This window comes from Mus caroli, chromosome 2 (assembly GCF_900094665.2).
Source record: "Mus caroli chromosome 2, CAROLI_EIJ_v1.1, whole genome shotgun sequence".
Taxonomy (NCBI): domain Eukaryota; kingdom Metazoa; phylum Chordata; class Mammalia; order Rodentia; family Muridae; genus Mus; species Mus caroli.
In genome coordinates this window covers 105,828,866-105,850,404 of record NC_034571.1, presented here as the reverse complement: position 1 = coordinate 105,850,404, position 21,539 = coordinate 105,828,866, and the positions used below count along the sequence as shown (strand labels likewise).

Here is a 21,539-nt window from a genome sequence, read left to right as displayed (position 1 = left end):
GCCTAGTAGGCCATCACTGGAAAGAGAGGCCCATTGGACATGCAAACTTTATATGCCCCAGTACAGGGGAACGCCAGGGCCAAAAAGTGGGAATGGGTGGGTAGGGAAGTGGGGGGGAGGGTATGGGGGACTTTTGGGATAGCATTGGAAATGTAATTGAGGAAAATACATAATAAAAAAATTAAAAAAAAACTTTTAGGGCTATTATAAATATTCTCATTTGTACATTTATCCATCCTAGACCATAGAGAGGAATGAAAAGGATACAAGCATTTACTTTTGTTCTGTGTGACCAAAGGGGCAACTTGGAACATGCAAAAACTATGGCAGGATGAGCTCAGCAGAAGGAAATTCATCTTGCTCTCTACCCTACCCCCATTCACCTTCCCTAGTTCTCATAGAAAATGTATCTTCCCTTCCTAGTTATCCAAGTCCCATTGTGGAATCACTGAGCCTGGAGGTGCACAGTAGGAGCCCTTAGTTTAGGTGTATCACCACATGCTTTACACTATCTCTGGGAAGTGAAGATGGACTGAGAATGGGAAAGGAATAATGCTCATTCATATCAGCAACTCCCAGATGGCAGGAAGTCAATGAATGACTGAAGGAGCTCCACTTGTGGAACCATTTTCACACTGCCTACTAATGGCTCCCATCTCATCATCCCAAGTCTGCTTGCTCAAAGGAACCCAGACAATTCCTGTAGAGGACTCTGCATAGCCACTCAATAGATTAAGCATATTTGATTCTTGTTTCAAAGGCAAATGAATCATTCTCAATGGAAAATTTTTCATCCTATTTGATGCTGCAGGAGTACACTTAGGCACTTAGGAAACTCTTGTGTCTATTTGTAGACACTTGGGAATGAATGTTTCAGTGAATCCAGAGGCAAGGACACTAACCATGATATATCAAAAGGGAGCACACTCCTGTGCATTTCAGGACCTGAACATCAATAATTGTGCATCGTTCCAGGAGTAGGTAGCTGCTCCTGCCCAGCTCTTCATTGTTTCATCCTGTATCCTATGAACAAGCAAAGGAGATGATCCGGGGTCACACTGGTCATCACTAGTAGTGGCTCTATTTAATTGGAGAGGTGGAAAGATGACTGGAAACTCAGGTTTGCAAAGGCTTATTGTGAGTCTAAATATTATACATGCTTTACGATATAGTTCAATGGAGGTGTGCTCAAGGTCTCAGTCCATCTGATAAGATGTAAAGAAACTGTGTCTGTGAGAGTTACACTTTCCATTCTCATGCATTGAAGCCCAAGGCTTCCGTAAGTCCAGACTACACTCTGATTTCTCAAGCTCCGTACAGGAAACATCTCTCTTATAGAAGGCATTCCAGGTAACTGTATCAGTGTGTGCTTCAGCTGAAGAAATAAGGTGCCTATTAATGACTCCCACCAGGACTGCAGGGAACTTTGGGCATCTGAGGGAAGGGTAATTGCCTGATGACTTAATGGCATGGAAATATCACTCAGATGATGTAGAAGAGGATGGAAGGTGATTAGGAAGAGAGATTGAAAACTGATCCTGACAAATTTTCTTCTTTTTCTTGAGATTTAAGTTTCCAGGTTCATTAACTTTATAGTCATCTGTGTACATAAATTAAGCTCCTGTCTTGAACTGATCTGTAACATATTTATTAAAGAACAATTGAAGTCGCCTTTGGAAAGAATCGCAATGGTAACATTGTATCAGTGAAAAAGATCAAGAAAAAAGAATAATGTGGCTTTCCCATGGTCCCAATTGTTGTTTGGGGGAGGGGTGCTAGGCAAATTGCTTACTTTATAGAGACTTTTCTAATTAGAACAATGCATAAAGACGGGCTGAAAGGTTCATATCTGTAAACTCAGCTATTAAGAATGCTGAGGCAGAAGGCTCACTTGAGCCCAGGAATAAAATATAGCTGCACTACATTTTGAAATTGAAGTTGATTTTCTTCAATGGAAGGGGATTTTCTTCAATGGAGTGACATTGGGTCTATCAACCACTAGGGTGTGTGGACCCTTATCTCTCTATGCCTTATTTCTTCAAAGGACTCTGGAGAGAGGGGAAAGTACACAATAGAATCCCAGCTCAACTCTGCAAGCTCGATTTTGACTTATATTAGGCTTCAAGAGGGTGAAGAGCCTCATGAATTTTATGTTTATCTATCAAGGTGCTGGGTGCTTTTAAAGTTAGTTGAACAAATTCACATGTCAGTTGTTTGCTGTTTTGTCAAAATCACAGATATGTTGGGAATTGCTCATGAAGGATTATTTTCTGGAAGCCAAAATAATGAAAAAGGAAATGGATTGTTGGTATCAACCCTTTTTAATAGGAAAATCAGAACTCAAGAGTGAGACAGGTTTTTTTCTGAGTTTCCATAAATTCCTTTTAAAGCAGGCTTGAGAGGAAAAGGGAACAGAGAAAAGGACCTGGGATGTCTAAGCTCCATACTGAACTGGAAAAAATGGAATGGTGTCAACACCACCTGCATCCCACATGGTGCTCTGTTTGGTTTCACGTTTAAAAAACTTTGCTTGTAGGTCTCTCACTGTGTTTCTCTACGGTTGGTAAAGTAACAGAAGTTACAAAAACAGAGTCCAAAGCACATGCGTTGGAGATCCCCACTGATGACATCCTGTGCTGAGGCCTCTGCAGTGTGGATACCCAAGCTCTGTGTCCCGTCTAGCTTCATTAATCCCACCCTATCTCCCCTAACCCTCCCCTCTTCAGCCCTCACTCCTCAGCTTCAGCATTTTCTTTCCCCTTTATCTAGTGTCCTGTTCATTTTTGAAGTCCCTGTGTCTCCCATGTTTGCAGACAGGAGTGGCATCTTCCTCTACCTCCGATAGACATTGGTGTTCCTTCTAATATTTACCCTATTGCTGTAATTTTTGACTCTCCACTCCCTACTCAGAGACAGGAAACTTCTTAAAGGAACAAAGTGGGCCTTTCTGCTTTTGATTCGCAGCCCCAGAGATAGTATCAGGCACAGAGAGAACCCTATCTTAAAAATCCAAAAATTATAAAATAAAATAAAATAAATTGGAAGGTGACTTTTACTGTAATATTTGAAATTATTTCTTTCAAGAAATTCATAATGAGCATTTGTTGTTTGTGATGGAGGGGAGGGTGCTGGAATATGGCTTTTGTTCAGTCACATACGTTAGAGAAAGTATTTACTTTTAAATTAAAAATATAATTTTGTTACTTTTTAAATCAACAAATTAGTTTTTAACCTTTTACTAAAGTAATATTATGCATTATAAATATTAAATGGTTCGAGGTTGAGATTAGTAATATTACCAAGTATGTATGTGCAAAATTTGTAAATAATACATAAATACATATACATCCAGAATTGATTTACTTTAGCTTACCTTTTATGATGTGTTGAGAAGTCATTAAAATCTAGCTTTTAATATGTATAGAATTCTGTTATAGCTTATAATATGATTTGCCAAAAAATTCAAAAGACTTACACATCCTGGTTTGGATATATTTTGCGTGAGTGTGTGTGAATGTGTGTGGGTGTGGGTGCGTGGGTGTGGGTGTGTGTATGATTGTGCACAAGAACTCACATGAGAATTAATGTGTTTTAACGGAAGCATTTTTTCTTAGTTTTGATAATCTCATAGATGTTTATATAGAATCTTGGTTGTCTTCATGCCCCCGTTACCCACTCTCATACACCTCTCTCTTTTCCTGGAAACTTTGTTCTTCTCAACAAGTCCTCCTGCCTCCACTTGAATGATTTTTTTTCTTTTTTTGACCACTGAGCTTTATTCAGGTTGTTCACATGAGCATGGGCAAGAGGTTATTGACTGGGACAGTGGAAGCCTATCACTGTCTAAACCTCTAAAAAAATGATATCCCTGCCTCTGGTAACCCTTAGTTGCCCATAATCCCTCAGTAAGAGATGGGAGCTTATCACCCCTCACCCATACATCATGAAATGGTGACAGGTCCATCCTGTGTAAGTCTCATGACGTTATCCACAACTGTGGTGAATTCATGAATGTACCAGACTTGTTATGTCCAGGAGACTCTGCTGCACAGCACACCTCTCCAGTCTGTCTCCTACATCCTTTATGACCATCATTTGTGATGCTCTCTGAGCCTTGTGGGGTCATGATCTAGAAGTCCCGTCCAGAGTCAAGCATTCCAAAGTCACTAATTCACTACATTATAGAGATAAACTTTCCTTTTTCTTACTTTTCTGTATGGAGGTTTTGTTTATAATGAATATGTATTAATTAACTCTTAAGAAACAAAATGTCTTTCTATTGTTATGGAATCTCTAAATTCCAGCTTCTCCCTGTCTGAGAGGAGGCTGCGTAGAATCATGATAATAACAAAGAAGATCAAGGTATTTTCTTACTATTTTGAATCAGAAGTGTTCAATCACTTTATGGGGAAGATCTAGAAAAGCATTTTATAACCATTAGTGCACCTATAAATGACAGCATGTTTGCCTCCTTATCTGAAATAATAAAGCTATTTAAAGCAATGAAACCTTGTTGCATGGTTTCCTGACTAGAGGGGGTCTCTGATGACCCTTGTAAGCAGTGCCCACACCCTTCTGAGAAAGCCAAGGAGAGAAGGCCTTCTCTTACCTATGACTGCAAGTTACACCCCAACCTTCAAGGACCTCCCCCTCAGTAAAAGCTGTCCAGTGCTTACTTCTAGTATCAGTGTAGTCTGAGCACCTACCTCATAGACTCGCTTCTCGTTGGCCTAATTCTTAGTAGCTTTAGGACTTTCTCTGAGACTTGGCTCATGTCAAGCATGGTGTCTGTCCACTCATCAGCTTAGGAAATAATTTCCTCTCAATCTCATGCAGCAAGGGATTGCATTTCCTCTACAGTAGCATATCCTGAGCGCTTCTGATACTGCGTACTCACTGTGTTTTTCCATCTCTCAACTATAGCCTCTTAAGTATGTCTCTCTACCTGACACATGCCTCCAGGGGCCCACAGTTTTATCCCTGCTCTCTACTCACCAGGACGGATACCCAGAGCTGTGGCTTCCATCAACCAGCATCTGCTCAGGTCCGACGATGTGGTGAGCTGCTGCCTTGACCTTGGAGTACCCAGCATCTCTTTCCGAATCAATGGACAACCTGTGCAGGGGATGTTTGAGAATTTCAACACAGACGGACTCTTCTTCCCTGTGATGAGCTTTTCAGCTGGGGTCAAGTAAGTGATGGCTGCAATTTCCTGGGAAGTGGCTCGGGCTTCCCTTCAAAACTTTCTTTCCCATCACCCTCTTGAACCGAGGAACCAATACTTTCTTTTAGGGTTTCATCTCAAAAGCCAAATTGCTCCCAAGAAAGTGATTGCAAATGGGCAAGAGGCAACCAAACTCATTCCCTCTACCTGCTTACTGAGTAGGTGCCTCCTACAGGGGTTATACTATGTACTCAGATAAAATGTGTGAGAAATCCTATGAACTGTGCATGTTTGTTATGAGTTCCTTGAAAGGAATAATTACAGACATTACAGAAAAAGTCACCTTCCATTTTATTTTATTTTATTTTATTTTATTTTATTTTTGGGTTTTTTAAAAATAGGGTTTCTCTATGTGGTTCTGGCTATCCTGGAACTCACTGTGTAGACCAGAATGGCCTCAAACTCAGAGATCTGCCTGCCTCTACATCCCAAATGCAAGAGCTCAAAGCATGTGCCACCACTGCCTGGCACACCTTCTAATTCTAGTGCTTAGCGCTATAATCACTGTTAATATGTTATTATAATCATCTTTTTGTTACAAATGTGTGTATACTTTCTAAATTGCAGTCACTGCAATATGAAGTATAATTTTTCACCCAGAAATAAGTAATGAGATTTTTCCTGACTCATTAGGTACCCTCAAAATTATTTTTATGGCCAAATAACCTTTCTTTATTTTGCTGTCGCATAATATAGCTATAACTTTAGTTCTACGTTTCCATGCTAATTCTATTTCTATTGTTACAAATAGCATTCTTACAGATACGTCTGCATATAACTCTGGTTTTGCATTGCTATTTTTTTCCTCTCAGAAGAAAGAAAAAATATATTATTTTTTTAAGCTGCAAATTTATAATGATGTGGCCAAATTGATATTGAGAAAAATCTCATGAAATCTTAGGAGTTTCTTGTCAATAATTGCAAAGTCTAAGATTTTTTTGAAAACCACAAATTTGTTCAGGGCATGTTTTGTAGCAAATGTAACCTGAGCAAAAATGGTAGCAAAGCTGTCATCAACAGAAATTCAACTGCTTCTCAACTTTTGACAACATAATTCCTATGAATGTTCATATGTTTAACTGCAGAGATATTTGTATGTCTGGATATTAGATACTGCTTCTCCTCTGGCTGGTGGTTCTGTTTGACATGTGTGCATGTTACACACAACCTCTTTCTTTTTTGAATGTTTATGAATCCCAAAGTCAAAAATGTATCTCTAGAAATTCCAGATAAAATATCTGGGCCTGTGATATCATTTAAAGCCGTATATTTGATGATCTGGGAAGATAAGTTCAGCTATACACACACACACACACACACACACACACACACACACAATTTATATTCAATCCCAAGGCTATATTAAAAAAAAAAAACAAAAAACAGGAGATTATGTGTACTTGTGATACCAGAGCTGAGATGGGGAGATGAACAGATCCCTGAGGACCACTGACCCAGTCAGTCCAACATACCTGGCAAATCCAAGGCCAGACATAGGAGTTCCAGTTTCAATCACACTTGTATCCATGGATACCGTAGAATAGTGCTACAGGAGCAGGGTAGGAGAACAGGAGCTTAGTGTGGACTGAAAAGCAGCCACTGCAAAGCCCCCAAGTAGGATTTTCAGAATGAAACCTCTGGCATGGGCTTCAGCACTCACGAAGATTAACAAAGCCAGACATGTCTGTGTATTTTCTGAGGAGAGATCATAATGGATTGAAGCAAAGGCCCTATGGTAGTCAGAAAACAAGTGTAAGTCACAGTGCACATCTTCCCAGCTCCATTCCCAAGGAGCAGAGAGACTACATAGAAGTCTAAGGCAACACACAGTGTGTCCTCCCTTTGGCTTGCTACCTTCTGTGGAGAAACAGGTGACTCTGAGAGGTCAGTCCTAGAAGCACATCTCTGCAGAGTTCATGTCCTCAGTTTCCTCCACTCACCCTTCCCCTTTCTTTTGACCAATGCCACTCACTGGCTCTAGATTATTGTTACAGAGAGAGAGAGCACTTACCTTCTAAGATCTCATTTAAGAAAACTATTTAGATTTTTAAATCATTATACATTATTTTATTAATATTTAATAATTTTAACTAATATTTATTAGTTTGATATTTAAATAAAATAAAACACATTTAATACAGATGTTTTTGTTAAAGTATTTTATTGCTTAAATTTTTCATACACTTCTATAATGTGTTTGATGAAATCTAACCCCATTCCCTCCTCTCCATCTCCACTACTATCTTTCCTAGTTGTATGTATTATGTTTTTATACTCACTGAACCCACTTACTTTTGCCTGTACATGCAGGAGTCTAGGGCCATTACTAGAAGATGGGCAGCCTCCCAAGAAGTTAAACAAAACGTACATTCTCTTTTCCAGCAACGATCAATCACCAGCAGTTCCTCAGCTAGAAATGGGACTTTGCCACACACCCCTACCTTGCTTCAGGTGTCATGCATTCAGTCACAGCCACTGTGAGGCAGTAGCCCCATCCTATGCAGACAGCACGGTCTCATTGTAGTCACCATTCCCTCCAGCTCTTCTAATCTTTCCACAGCCCCTTCCACCATGAGCCCTGAGCATTTGGAGGAGGGGTCATGATATAGATGCTCCATGTGTAAATGCAAATCTTCAGAGAGTGTCTCCTCCAATCGGCTGCAAGCTAATTGATTGTTCTGGGTAGTTCTCACTTAATGAAAAGTGCATATGCTTTTGCAAAATACATGATAGTAATGTGTGTGTGTGTGTGTATGTGTGTGTGACATGCATACTCATGTGTGTGTGAATGTGCATGCCTGACACAATGAATGTACAAAAGTCAGAGGACAACGTCAGGTGTGTATCAGTCCTCACCTTTCACCTTGTTAGAGACAGGGTCTGTCTTGTTCTTTGTTGCTGCTTGCATTAGATTAGCTAGTCTGTGAGCTTCCGTGGATTCCCCTATCTTTACATTCTATCTCTCAGTTGAGGCATGCTGGGATTAAAGATGCTTGTGCTACTACAACTACAACATCTTTTTGTGGGTTCTAGGCATCTGAATTCAGGTCATCAGGCTTGCTTACTGCGCACTTCACTCATCTGAGCCATATCCTAATTTGGTAATTCTCAGTCACTACTCATCCATCAGAGTCCTTCAAAGCAGTGGGAGAGACTTATATTTGATTTGGGTGGGCCTTGCCTTGGAATCTTCTCTTGATGATGAACTCAGAAAAGGTAAAGGAGTGGGTCAATGGATGCTATCCATATTTAGAAGATATTTCTAGCATCTCATCGCCATGTCAGCAGATTGTGTAGCCTTCAGAGCACACTGTTAACTGAGAAATAAAGTTACAGGATAATCAATGAGCCGTTCGTTCACTGAGAGGATTTAACAAACTTGAAGAGTTCAGATGTGCATGTGCTGGCTCCAAGAGTCAAGAGCTTGGATCCAGGTGCTTTCACTCATAGCAACTGAGCAGATCACATGATGAAGAGCAATTCTAATGCCTCAATGAGAGTTGCACCTGTCCCTGAGAACACAATTGACACTAGGAAAGTTCTGTCTCTGGGTCTCATGACAGGGTATGATCACAGAGAGGTGATCACTACACATATATGTTTCTGCAGTACATCATCATATGGTATCATTGTTCCAGGCTAGTGCTGGCCTCATATTGGAGAGCAGTCAACTGGCTATTTTCAATTATGAGTGAATGGTTTCAGTAAACAACACTTACTTTTACATCAACTTGTGAAGTATAGTTTGGTACTAAAATCTGCCACTTCTTGTAGCATGTTAGTTCAATAATGCAAAGAGAGGCCAGGATATTAATTCTAGGTTAATTAAAATGTCTTACTGAAAATAAGCATGCTTAGCATATATTTTAATGTTTAAATTGTCATTTCACAGCATATTATAAAACATGTGCTTGTTATTTGGCATTTGTCCAAGATAGAAGTAAGGTGGTGTGGCCACCTAAGAAGAGACTCTTATTTCCCAACACAGGATCCTTCCTAATTGTGTCTCATGCTCATTTTAATTTGTGTGTGGTTTCTAAATTAGATTTCTCTTCCACAATTCCATTACCTTCTACTCAGTGATCTTTAATGAGGTCATACTCTTGAATTTTTTTAATAATTGTTTGTATCATTGCAAACTGTGTTGTTAATTACACCTGATTAGGATGTCCCTGCCAGCAATCATGGAAGAGCAAAGTGCACAAGGAACAAAAATCTTTTTCAATTAGATTTACCCATGGTGAAGTCAATGGCCGCATGAGTAATTACTGACAAAATGCACAAATCAATATATGCTCCCCTGCCTAACTGTTAGGATGCTGCTCTGGCTTTCTTCTCAGTGGGGCCTGTTTGTGGGTAGTGTTACAGTACAATGATGTGATAGGGACCATCCTGGTCAGTGCAGAATTGAAGATGAGCATATGTACTGTGGAACCCATCCAAAATCATCAACTATTCTGATGCCAAGGAGCTTTTGTTAAAAGATGACATCATCCTTGCCCCTCACCTGTAAATAGCTCCAGGGCATGAATCACCAAGATGGCATAATTCAAAAGGCCATAGTTAATACTGAATTTGGGGTGTTCTTTTGTTCTAAAAATACTGAGTTATTTACTCTAGTAGAATATGTTTTATAGCTGTACATTCCCCTTTGGATGTATTTAATCATCTTATATAACTGTTACCAGCCCTTTCTAATTAATAATAAAAAAAAATCCAAAAACTGTTGGTGTCTGTAGTTGCTGTTTATTTTCCATTGGTATCCACCAGAGTTGGCTAAGATTCAGATAACTGACAGCTTAGCTATTTCCAGCTTGCTGTGGTCAGTGCTGTGGAAATTATTGCTGAGATAAATATACTGCTGCAGAGAACAAGATGAATGCTGGCTGGCTTGCCCTGGGCTTCATCACTCTCAAGCCCGTAAGACTATGAGTATGAGAATGTCCATAACTCAGATTGTTCTCCAGTCTTAGCATTACAGACTAAAGATGCAATTATGAATCATGACTTATAGATTAAACTCAGGTCAGCAAAAGCTTGCTAACAATCCCTTTGGACTACTACCCCAGCTCTTTTGAAGGGTTAAATAGGAGCTGCAAGATTGAGACATCTGGAAAAACTAGAGTGCCTCTCCATGCTGGTTACATAGTTATGGAGGATAACAGTGTTGCACGATGAAAGAAAAAACCTAGGCATTTATGAGCATGGCAAAGTCTGTCTTCATTTGCACTGTGTTTTTGTTCATGGATAAGTCATTCAAACATGACAAGAAGCATCCTCATTGTTTCTGCGAATTAGCAGCAAAAACTCCAAGATGAGAACCTATATGCTAGTGGCGCTCTTCCAGTATCATTTCTCTTCAGTTTCAAAATTTCTCAGGCAAATAAAACTTCTCCTACAACCTCCCAACCCCCCTCCCTTGTTTTTTATTTCCAGGAACCTAGGAGCAAAACACTTGCTTATCTCTGAGAGGAAGAAATTTTGATCTTCATAAACTCTTTAGGAAGAAAACAATCTTCCTAATATCTGATTTCAAGGAAGAACCTCAGAGAAATGGCACAATGCTTTAGTAGTTATATATATGTATGTATGTATGTATGTATGTATATACATATATATCTCCAATTTCATTAGCCAATCCAATATATATTATATAATATATATGCACACAATTTTAAATCTAGGCTCCATGTATAAGAGAAAGCATTCAATATTTTTTCTTCTTGGTCTGGCTTATTTCATCTACCATAACAATTTTTAGATGTATCTATTTTCTTAGAAAGTCATGATTTCATTGTTTTCTTTATGGATGCACAAAATCCCACTGTGTATATGTATAGCACATTTTTTGCAACCATAAGTTTTCTTGGCTGCTTTTCTAATAGTATAGCAATAAATGCAGGAGTTCAAGTATTTCTGTGGCGCGTTGACTTCCAGGCCCTTCTATATGTACCCAAGAGTGGAATATCTGGGTCATATGGGTCATATGTTGAGTGTTTTGAGAAGCCTTCAGACTCATACCATTTTGACTACACGAGTTTATGTTCGCACCAGCAGAGAAGAAGGGTTTATCTTTCTCCAAGTCCTTACCAGAAATCCTTGTTATTTTTATTTCTTATTACCCATTCTCACTGGAGTGACATGGGATGTAAAAACAGTTTAAATTCCCATAAAAATGTTTTTAAAGATTGGTTAGTGTAGGGGAAATCTGTGAATAAAGGATAACTCATTTTAATGAATGCAGTTCTTGAATTCTCTACTTAAAGGATCATTGGTAGAGGCTGAGAAATTTGATAGAAACTGGAAGAGAGAGAAAGCACCTATAAAAAAAGAAATTTATGTTTCAATTTTATGTTTTCATTTGTGAATGAAACAGAGTTTTTTTTTTAAGATAAGGTCAAGATTAAATGTTCAATAAAGAATTTATTGAGAGAAACAAGCAGGCACATGTAATTTCAGTTTCTATTTGTGAAAACTCATGCTCTGGACTTCTGACCCTAAATGAGTTCTTTTGTGGGTACTATAGCTTTTATTGTTCCTGGTAGGAATAAAAATCCTGGGTCCACAATTTAAATTCTTCTAATTTAAATTGTTTGGTTATACAGCAGAGTTGTAGCCAGTGAAGTTTCAAAAGCTCATCCAATTTATCCCTGCAATGAGAGTGTGGGCTAGACTCTCAGGAAACTGCCCCCTACCCAGTAAGCCAGCTCCTGTTTCAGAACTCTCTTGAGCTGAGTCCAGAAACACCTATCTATGAAATGTAATGCACTATGGAATTGGTAGAGTGGTCTTGTGGCACTGGACCACTGAGCGGCATTCATTATAACCACTACCTCTCTCACCATTTTTGTGGATTTGTTAGTCTCACCATGCATGGTGGACTCCCCTTCCATGATCTTTGGCATAGCCATACCTGCATGCTTCCTCTCGTGCCCTCCCACTCCTGCCCTACCTCTTCCATTCCCAGGCTTCTGACTTCTGTTCAACCATTCATCTCTATTGTCAGAGGTCCCTGGGTGAAGGGTATTGGCATATTCCTCTGCAGAGCCTGCATTTGTCCTTTCAGTGGATAGGCTCTGGAATAACTCTGACCAAAAGGCCAAATCTCTACTATACAGATGTTTCTTTCCTGCTGTGCTCTGTTAACTTGCTGAACACAGAAGATGTTGATCTGTTTTCTGAGAAGTTCCCATCAGGCAGCTTCAGATGGGTGGACAAACCTTCTGGGTCCTCTGCAGTTTTCTCTGCATGCGTCTTTTCCCTCTGCAGTGTGGAGATAGATGTAATCTGAGGCTGATAAAACTTTTTCACAGTTGTTTTGCTATATATAACCTGTGGAACTAGCCCAGCATTTCTCTCTAGAGTCTAGAGACACTGGACATCTGAATTATGGATTCATGGGTCTGCTTGTGGACCTCTGTTAAAATGTAGAGAATCCCCATCAATATTGTACTTCAATCTGGGGGTATAACTCAGTGGCTTACCTACCATGCACAAAGTTACAGGTTCAATGGGTTTTCTAGTACCAAAACGATAAAGATTCCATAGTTAAAGCAAGGTTGGAGCATTTTGTTTTCTTCTAATTGTTTTATTCAAACAACATGTTATTACTAGTCATTAGACCTCAGGCTGGATGTACTAGGACAGATATGGTTCCATTCTCCAGTATTGATTGGATCCTTTCCCACAAACTCTATCCGGCTGTTCCTGAGCAGTAAGAGAAGGACCAACAGCTGGAGGGTATGTCTGGGGCCTGTGCCTTTTCCGCCCTACCTGCTGGGGCCCAGGGGCTCTGGCCCAGCAAGAGTTCAGAAGCAGCACACACCCTTGACTCTGTCCACCTGCAGCACCACATATGATATCTGAAGATAAGTGCTCCTGTAAGCAATAAGCACTCACTCTTATGTTAATTTTTCATTTTACAATTCTTGTGGCCATTACAGGAGATACGATTTATAGCCAAATTATCACTCTCATTTTAATAATGGGGGCATAAAAACAGAAAGCATTGTTCTCTTTAACCGCTACACAGAAGCCAACCAGTCTTGATTTGTTATCTATCCAGCATATTTTAAAACACAAGAGAAATTTTCAAACTAAACATAACTGGAAAGAGTGCTTATAAATAATTAAATCTAGCTAGAAATCCACAGAGTGTGTGTTGCTATAGTCCACAGAGTAGTGAGTACCAACACTCTTGCTTCCTGGGCTCTCAGCCCAGTGCACATCCTAGAGGATGGGTCCTAGGTGAGGGGAGAAGGGTGGATAACTTCCCTTATTATTTCTCCACTCAGACAGATCCACCTCCATCCTGTACTTTCAACATGTCAAAAATACAATCCTTAGGCTCAACTGAACTGGGAAATTCTCAACAAATAATTTTGTGGTTTAGTCATTATTTCCAGAAGATTCACTAAATTAGTAACACTACAGCCTAATGAGTCAATTTTGTTTTAACGTCATAGCTCATATCCTTAATACACATAAATCATGCCCTGTTGTATAACACTCCATGTAGGCACACTCCCAGGGACAATTGTGGTTCTAATTCTATACTATTGTTGTTTACTGCTTTAAAATGGGGAAGTGGGAGGCCTTGTGTAATTTCTATAATTAATTTTAAAGCAGCATTTTATAAAAGGCCATTTCAATAATGTGCTCTTACTGGGAAGGGAGAAAAAGTAACATTTCTCACTTGAAGGGATTTTTACTTTCCAGATTCATAATTGGGATATTTCCACAATTGCAATTATGCAGCCAACACGGAGGCTTTCTTACATGGCTCCCCTCCCAGAATGCTCCAATTAAAGGAAGTGATGCCTGGCGCAAAGTATCCTGCCGTGAGAGCTTTGCTTAATCATAACCTTCTTCCACTTATACCACCCCCCTCCATACATCCACCTGCCACACCAGCGGTCCCTACCCATTCTAAATGCCAAACAAAACTGGCATCTGGCTGTTTAGATCACCTTGGTCCAAGCTACCCTCTCTTCCCTATGACTATTCCACAAGCTTTCTATTTGATCCCTAGCCCTCTCAGGGTAGAAGTGCTAGAAGAGTATTGTATTTCCTCACCTTAAACTCCATGGTAAGTTTGCTACTTAGACTAAAGCCAAACTCCTTGCCAGGGCATACAGACTGCTTTATGCAGCCCCATCGCTCGGATTTCTTCTCCCCTTTCTCGGGTTGATAATGACTTCCCCATAGCACTACTTAGTTTCCTCTCTTAGGGCCTTTGCACATATCCCTCTATTGAGACCCTCCTCCTCTACATCTTCAGCTCACTGAAGACTTCTCCACAAAGAGGCCTTTCTTGATGCCATCCCTAGAAGCCACTTCCTTCTCTAAGTTAGTTTACATATCCCTGATTATGCAGTTTATTAAGCCTATTTATCTGCTAGAAAACCTGCTTTGTGACACTAGGAACACTAGCTTTGTTATTTGTCCCTGAAACCCCACTGACAAGTCAGATGTGAGTTGTGTAGGCTTAGCCATTGTTTTTCAATGGAAAGAGGGAAGTCATGTATGAATGTTGAATTGCCAACACAATGTTTATATTGATTTTTCCTGTGTGAGAATATTAGTGAGCCTCCAAGGACTGTATATCTTACTATGCTTTAATTACTTAAAACTGTGCTCTATTTCTTTTGTTTTATGTAATTGAAGTTGATCTGCGAAAGCTGTATTTGTAGTCACCAGACTAGGATCATACAAAGCACCACTATCTAATAGTATCTTTTCCAGTGCTCCTTTCAGAGAAACTGAAATTCATCCACAACACTGGATAAAAATATTAAACTACCTTTTGTTTTACCTTTTGCTAACTAATGTCTGCCTACCATTACTATGAACCTCAAATGTTGGACCAAGGTAGTACCAGCATCCAGAGGCTACCTTTTGATTTATAATTGGTATTGTTAGAAATTGCTGTTATATCAAGTGTCTGTGTGGAAAGGATGGAGTGAGTAGATCAAGGTTGTGATTTAGAAAATGGATGGACCATACTGTCAGGCCTGCATGCCAACAGAGAGATGGTGCGCCTTAAGGAGTCAGTGATATCCCAGGGAGTAACTGTTTGCCCTTTTATTCTTCTCCTACCACCTACCACTGCCTTCCTATGGCTGCTCAGAGAACCACAGCCTCTGCTGTATTGAAAACTCTAGCATTACATATTTTGCCTGAACATGCAGCATTTACTAATTTATCCATGTAATTTTATTATTTTTTATTATATTTTTAACTAGCATGTGGATAATTTATCCCAAGTAAAAATATATGTTTCCATGGTGAAGTTTCAATTTGATTTTTATTGAGAAGAATCTTGTTATATTCTCAATATTATAGTAATGTCTACTGTAATGATCTATTGAGGTAAGGATGACCACCAAGTGATTTATGTGTAATATGACTTTAAAGAACATGTCATTGAAATTCGTTTGAGAATGGTGCCTGGACACTCAGTTCTCTGTGCTGTTATCTATATACATGTGGATATCTGCTGTGCTGAATCTAAGTTCAGTGAGTTCCCAATAGCATGATTTTGAGTGTGGATCAAAACTTTACTTGAGTAAAGTTTTCATATATTCATTTATTTGAGATAGGATACTTGTTGATCTTTTTTTAATTAGCTATTTCTTCATTTACACTTCAAATGCTATCCCAAAAGTCCCCCAGACCCTCCCACACACACATACCCCTACCCACCCACTTCCACTTCTTGACCCTGGAGTTCCCCCGTACTGAGACATATAAAGTTTGCAAGACCAAGGGGCCTCTCTTCCAACTGATGGCCGACTAGGCCATCTTCTGATACATATGCAGCTAGAGACACGAGCTCTGGGGGGTACTGGTTAGTTCATATTGTTGTTCCAACTATAGGGTTGAAGACTCCTTTAGCTTCTTGGGTACTTTCTCTAGCTCCTCCATTGGGGGCCCTGTGTTCCATCCAATAGCTGACTGTGAGCATCCACTTCTGTGTTTGCCAGGCCCTGGCATAGCCTCACAAGAGACAGCTATATCAGGGTCCTTTCAGCAAAATCTTGCTGGTGTATGCAATGGTGTCTGTTAAGGCTGGCCAGCGGCCCACGTGTCTGGGTTCTAGTCTGGGAGGCATCTTGGAATCTGGAAGAAAAGAGGGAACTAGGAGGCACGAGAAAGGATGGAACCAAGACATCAGTCTGATCAAGGTTCAATTTTACTATTTTGAGACACTGGGTTATGAAGAAGGGGGAGGGGCCCATTCCTGCCAAATCATCCTTGGAGTCTAGTTTCAGGTGACCACCTGTTGGCTCCAGAACAGCTAGGCGGCAGGTAGTAGCAGTGGGAGTGGCAGAGCGATAAGGTAGCAGGCTCCACCCCTGATGCTCTCTTAGTGCTAATAGTCAAACCTAATCAGCCAGATTTTAGGCTGAGGCGGGGAGGTTACATCTCCTCCCTGTTGTTAATATAAAAAAGAAAGGCTGGGCTGGGGCATAAAATTTATTTATGCTCTATGGATCTGCCTGAATTCTTAGGGCCTAGTGAAGAAACCTGTCTCAGTGGGATTTAGTGTTTGGAGGCTGATTATGGGATGGATCCCCAGGTATGGCAGTCTCTAGATGGTCTATCCTTTTGTCTCAGCTCCAAACTTTGTCTCTGTAACTCCCTCCATGGGTGTTTTGTTCCCAATTCTAAGAAGGGGCAAAGTGTCCACACTTTGGTCTTCATTCTTCTTGAGTTTCATGTGTTTTGCAATTTGTATGTTGATCTCTTTTTTTCTGCTGTCTTGAAATGACAGAGTACGCTTTCTGATGGGTGGTCGGCATGGAGAATTTAAGTTCCTGCCTCCCTCTGGCTATGCCCCTTGCTATGAAGCCTTACTTCCTAAGGAGAAGATGAGATTGGAGCCTGTCAAAGAATATAAGCGTGATGCTGATGGTGTAAGAGATCTATTGGGTACCACGCAGTTTCTCTCCCAAGCCTCTTTCATCCCATGTCCCATAGATACCAGTCAGGTAAGTCCAAATTGCAAATGACAGGCAGTCTTGGTAAGCACCTTGAGGTTGTGTCTAACATAAAGCCTGAACTTTTGAAGGATGCAAAGAAATATCCAATATTCTCTGAGAATCCATAGCCAAGTTGAATATATAAGAAGCAAATAAGTTATTTTTTAAAGGTCAAATGTAATAAATGCAGAATGAACAGTATGCATGTCCTTCAGGGTGGGATGTTTCTAAGAGCCTGAGAACAGATGGGATTCAATCTGGACCTTTATGAAGCTTAAATGAATAGGAGCACTGGGCAGTGATATAACAGCAGTAGAGGGGTTGGTATAACAGCAATGGGATGTTAGGGCTGGGAGTAGAAACATAAAGTAGGGACAAATGCCAATGTCAAATCTCACATGGATGGACAGTTGGGAGAAGGAAGAATATGGAGGTGGCAAGTTGGTGGAAATAAAAAGAGAGGGTATAGTGGGGACTGTATGGGACTGCTTAGCAAGTGGGTACTTTCTCCCAGTATCTGTGTTCTGGCAGAGGCACATTCATGTGGGATGATAAGGAACTTGCAGAAACTTTCGGCAGTTTTTACACACCAGCACCATTTTTTTAACTGTATGCATATGATTGTGCATGTATACTTGGGAGTGGTGAGTATGTGTGTGTGTTGTGTGTGTTTGTGTTGTGTGTGTACGTGTGTGTGTATGTGTGTAGGCCAGAAGAGTGACATCCTTAGGAAAGCCTTCCATCACCTTTGAGATAGATTCTCTCTTTGACCTGCAGCTTACCCATGAGGCAGACTGGCTAAACAAGAAATCTCATGGATCCTCACTAGTGCTGGGATTATAAGAAAATAGAATCATAGCATTTTTAAATGGATTTGGGGATCAATCTCAGTCCATTGTGTTAGCATTAGCAACTGATCCCTCTTCTCAACCCCACCAGTGGCATTTAAATCACTAATCTAGATGCTCTAGAGCAGTGGCTCTCCACCTTCCTAATGCTGCGACCCTTTAATACAGTTCCTCGTGTTGTGCTGACCGCTAACCATAGAATTATCTTCATTGCTACCTCATAACTATAATTTTGCTACTGTTAAGAATTATAATATCTGACATGCAGGATATTTGATATACTTCCTGCCTGTGAAGAATCCAGAATATCAGCATATGTTACTGTGGAATAGAATTTATTTTAAAATGAAGATATTGGAAATAAGCTGCTATAGAAAGTGGCCTTATCCTCCTAAATGAAGAATTTTCCAAAAGAGCTCACACATTTCTTCCCCGGGGAGACTGACCATTGCCACCAGAAAGTGTTCTGTCCCTTTATCCTCCTAAATGAAGAACTTTCCCAAAGAGGATTCACGGGGTTCCTTGATCAACCAATCCAGCCAAATGGGTGAGCTTTAGGCCAACAAGAGACACTGTGAAAGGGTTGTTCCACCCCTAAAGAGGTGGCAACCCACAGACTAAGGACTGCTGCTATAGAAATTAATGAAAATAGTCTTGCCTCTAAAGCACTTACAGTTAACAGCATACATGAATAATGAGTTCTCTCCACATATAAAGTGTCTTTAGTATGCATTTCTATCACATTCATATGACCTGATTACATTCAGGTGCCCTGGCTGGTCTTATACTCACTATGTACCTAAGGCTGGCCTTGAACTCTTAGCAGTCTCCTTTCTCAGCTTCCCAAGTTCAGAATTGTAGCTATATGCCACCATATTCTACTTACACAGGGATCATGAGTCTTAGTCTTCCCTCCTATAGTCAGTGTTTTTAACTTTCTATCAAATGGAAAACTGTGTTTCCCTGACCATTTCAATATGTAGTTCAACCTCTGGGATGTAGAGGAGGGCTTTGCTAGAAAGCTGAAGAGCTTGTGAGTTATAGGAGATCCTAGGAATCAGAGAGTCTGATTCCTGTGTGTTCTAAACATTACAGAAGAAAAACTTGCCTTCTACTCTCCTGAGTTCTGAAACTCGGGGTAAACATTAAACTTGAGATAACAGGTTAGAAAGAGGTGGGGAGCATATCTTAATTAGCAAAGAGTTGACAAAGAACAGCAACTCAAAGAGGAAGATAGATTTTGGAGATTATAGACTCTCTTACTGGGAAGTGAGAAAGGAAATAAGGGAAAGAGAAAAATACAACTTTGGGAAATAATAATTAGGTCCTCAGAATGTGGGAGATGTGATTCTTTTTTGAAAGTATGTCTAGGTATGGGACTGACATGTCTTTGGTCGCAAAGAAATGGTCAGATCTTTACTTCAGAAGATAGGGGAACAGAATATTTCCCGTAGCAATTGTTTCCCAGATAATCTTCATCTTAAAATAATCCTTATTCTACAGCAACATATGCCGAGATTCTGGACTCTTCACAGACAGGAAGCTTTAGGGATGGAGAGAGAAGCATCTTTCACTGAGCACAGAGCTGTTTGTAGCAGTGGACAGTGAGCAGGAGTATCTCTGGGCTGGCTGCTCCTGCTAACCTCTCAGAAGCATGAAATTAGGAAGAGGATGGGTGACAAAGTTCAAACAAATGCTGGGGGAGGAAAGTACTTGAGCCAACAGTAAGAAGAGTTCTCCAAACATGCATGTGATGATGAGTGTTAACTGTCAGCCTGACAGTACCAGGAAGCTCCTAGAAGATATGATTCCAGGCACACCTATGAGGTTATCTATCTTAGGTTAGCCTCTGACCATGCCTGTGGTGGTTTATCTTGAATAGATTAAGGTGGTAAGAACCATCCCAAAGAGGGTAGCAACATTCCCTAGGCTGCATAAAGGAGGAAGCTTTCGTCTCCTTCTTGACTGTGGCTGTCATGTGATCAGCCACCCCCTCAAGCTCTTGTCAGCTTGACTTTGCTGCAATGATGAATGGTCCCCTTGCCTGCTGTGATGGACTATAACTGTGAGCTAAAAGAAACCCACACTTATTTAATTTGCTTTTTGTCCATCTATTTTATCAGAGCAACCAGAAAAATAAATAAAGTAATGCAGAATCAAAGATTTGGAAATAAAAGAGCTGTATATCAATCATAACATCATGCCCTGATAGTTTTGATGTCTAGACCCAAACCTGAGTTTTAAGGGCTGTGTAAGAAAGGCAGTGCTCCTAGCCAATAAGAAAGTTCTCTCTGAAGAGATAGAGTTTATTACTGTGAACTCTTTGAAGAGATGTGGTTCATTACCGTGAATCCCTTGTAATTTTTTAGAATCTATCATTCTGTGAAATTATTGTCATAGGAGAACTTAAATATAAGGTACTCAGAGTCCTCGCTGGGGCACACTAAAGAGTACTTTGTAGGATAAAAATTATTAACTAGAGCATTTAATGCTTATCTCAACCAGATTTCTCCCTGGTGACTGCTCCAGGCTCTCACTGAGTGCTAGGACAGAGAAGCCCATCTCTCAGCAGTCTCCCTGGGGCCTGAGGCTCCTGGGAGACAGTTATCAAGCACAAGCTGCTTTGTCCCTTGTTACCTTTTGAAACGACTGAGATTATGATGTAGACTCGTTTAGGGAGATTACTTTCTCCTTTTTGCTGAAGCTTTTTGGTTCCTGTAGCCTGAAAATCCACTTTGGGGCTACAATCAACTGTGTAACACTTAGTTTATACAGATGGCCTTTAGTTAACCAACAAAACCCACGTGCAGTGATAACTTGCCTACTAATAACGTCCCCACTGTGTTCCTCATCAAGAAACATCATACCACTTTCCCAAATGACTTTTTCATAATTAGATTACAATGATTTTTAAATGTGTTTATATTTTTGTTAATTCTTTGAGAATTTCATAGTGTAAACTATTCTCTCCACAAGCTCCTTCTATCAACCCCCCACAATTTGAACATGGAGTTATAGTAATGGAAACCCTAGTAATCACTGTAATGAAGCTGGGGTTGGAAAGCCAATCACAGAGGTTGTCCTGGGGTAGGCAGCTGGCTTCTAGCTCCTGTTAAGAGCTACCAAACAAGTAGGACTCCAATGTTAGTCGTCTTCCATGAGCCAAAGGAAGTTAGAATTTGTTTTTTTAATTTGGATATCTCATTCTCTAGAGTGAATATTTCAATAGACATGAAAATAATAAGAATGACAACAAATTAAAGAAAATAGGAGAAAGCAAGGTGGACCCTCAGTTTGTCTACTAGGCCTCTGTGGAGAGAAAGGAACAAGGTACCAGGAAAGCAGAGAAACTTCCTTGGTGTTACCAGCTTTTCAGGAAAGGCTTCCCCAATGGAGTGAGTGTATTAAATAAGTATTTTAGTGGCATAGACTCTGTGTGTGTGTGTGTGTGTGTGTGTGTGTGTGTGTGTGTGTGTGTGTGTG

The 21,539-nt window shown here is 40.2% G+C and overlaps 1 protein-coding gene across 2 annotated transcripts in view; it reads left to right on the top strand.

The window, feature by feature from the left end:
• Ryr3 (ryanodine receptor 3) overlaps positions 1 to 21,539 on the top strand; it is a 542,105-nt gene that overhangs the window by 297,712 nt on the left and 222,854 nt on the right. For both annotated transcript variants that reach the window (XM_029469442.1, XM_021156945.2), the window contains 2 exons: positions 4,999 to 5,191; positions 17,001 to 17,217. In XM_029469442.1, the coding sequence (XP_029325302.1) occupies positions 4,999 to 5,191; positions 17,001 to 17,217 (410 nt within the window). The remainder of the gene's footprint in view (positions 1 to 4,998; positions 5,192 to 17,000; positions 17,218 to 21,539) is intronic.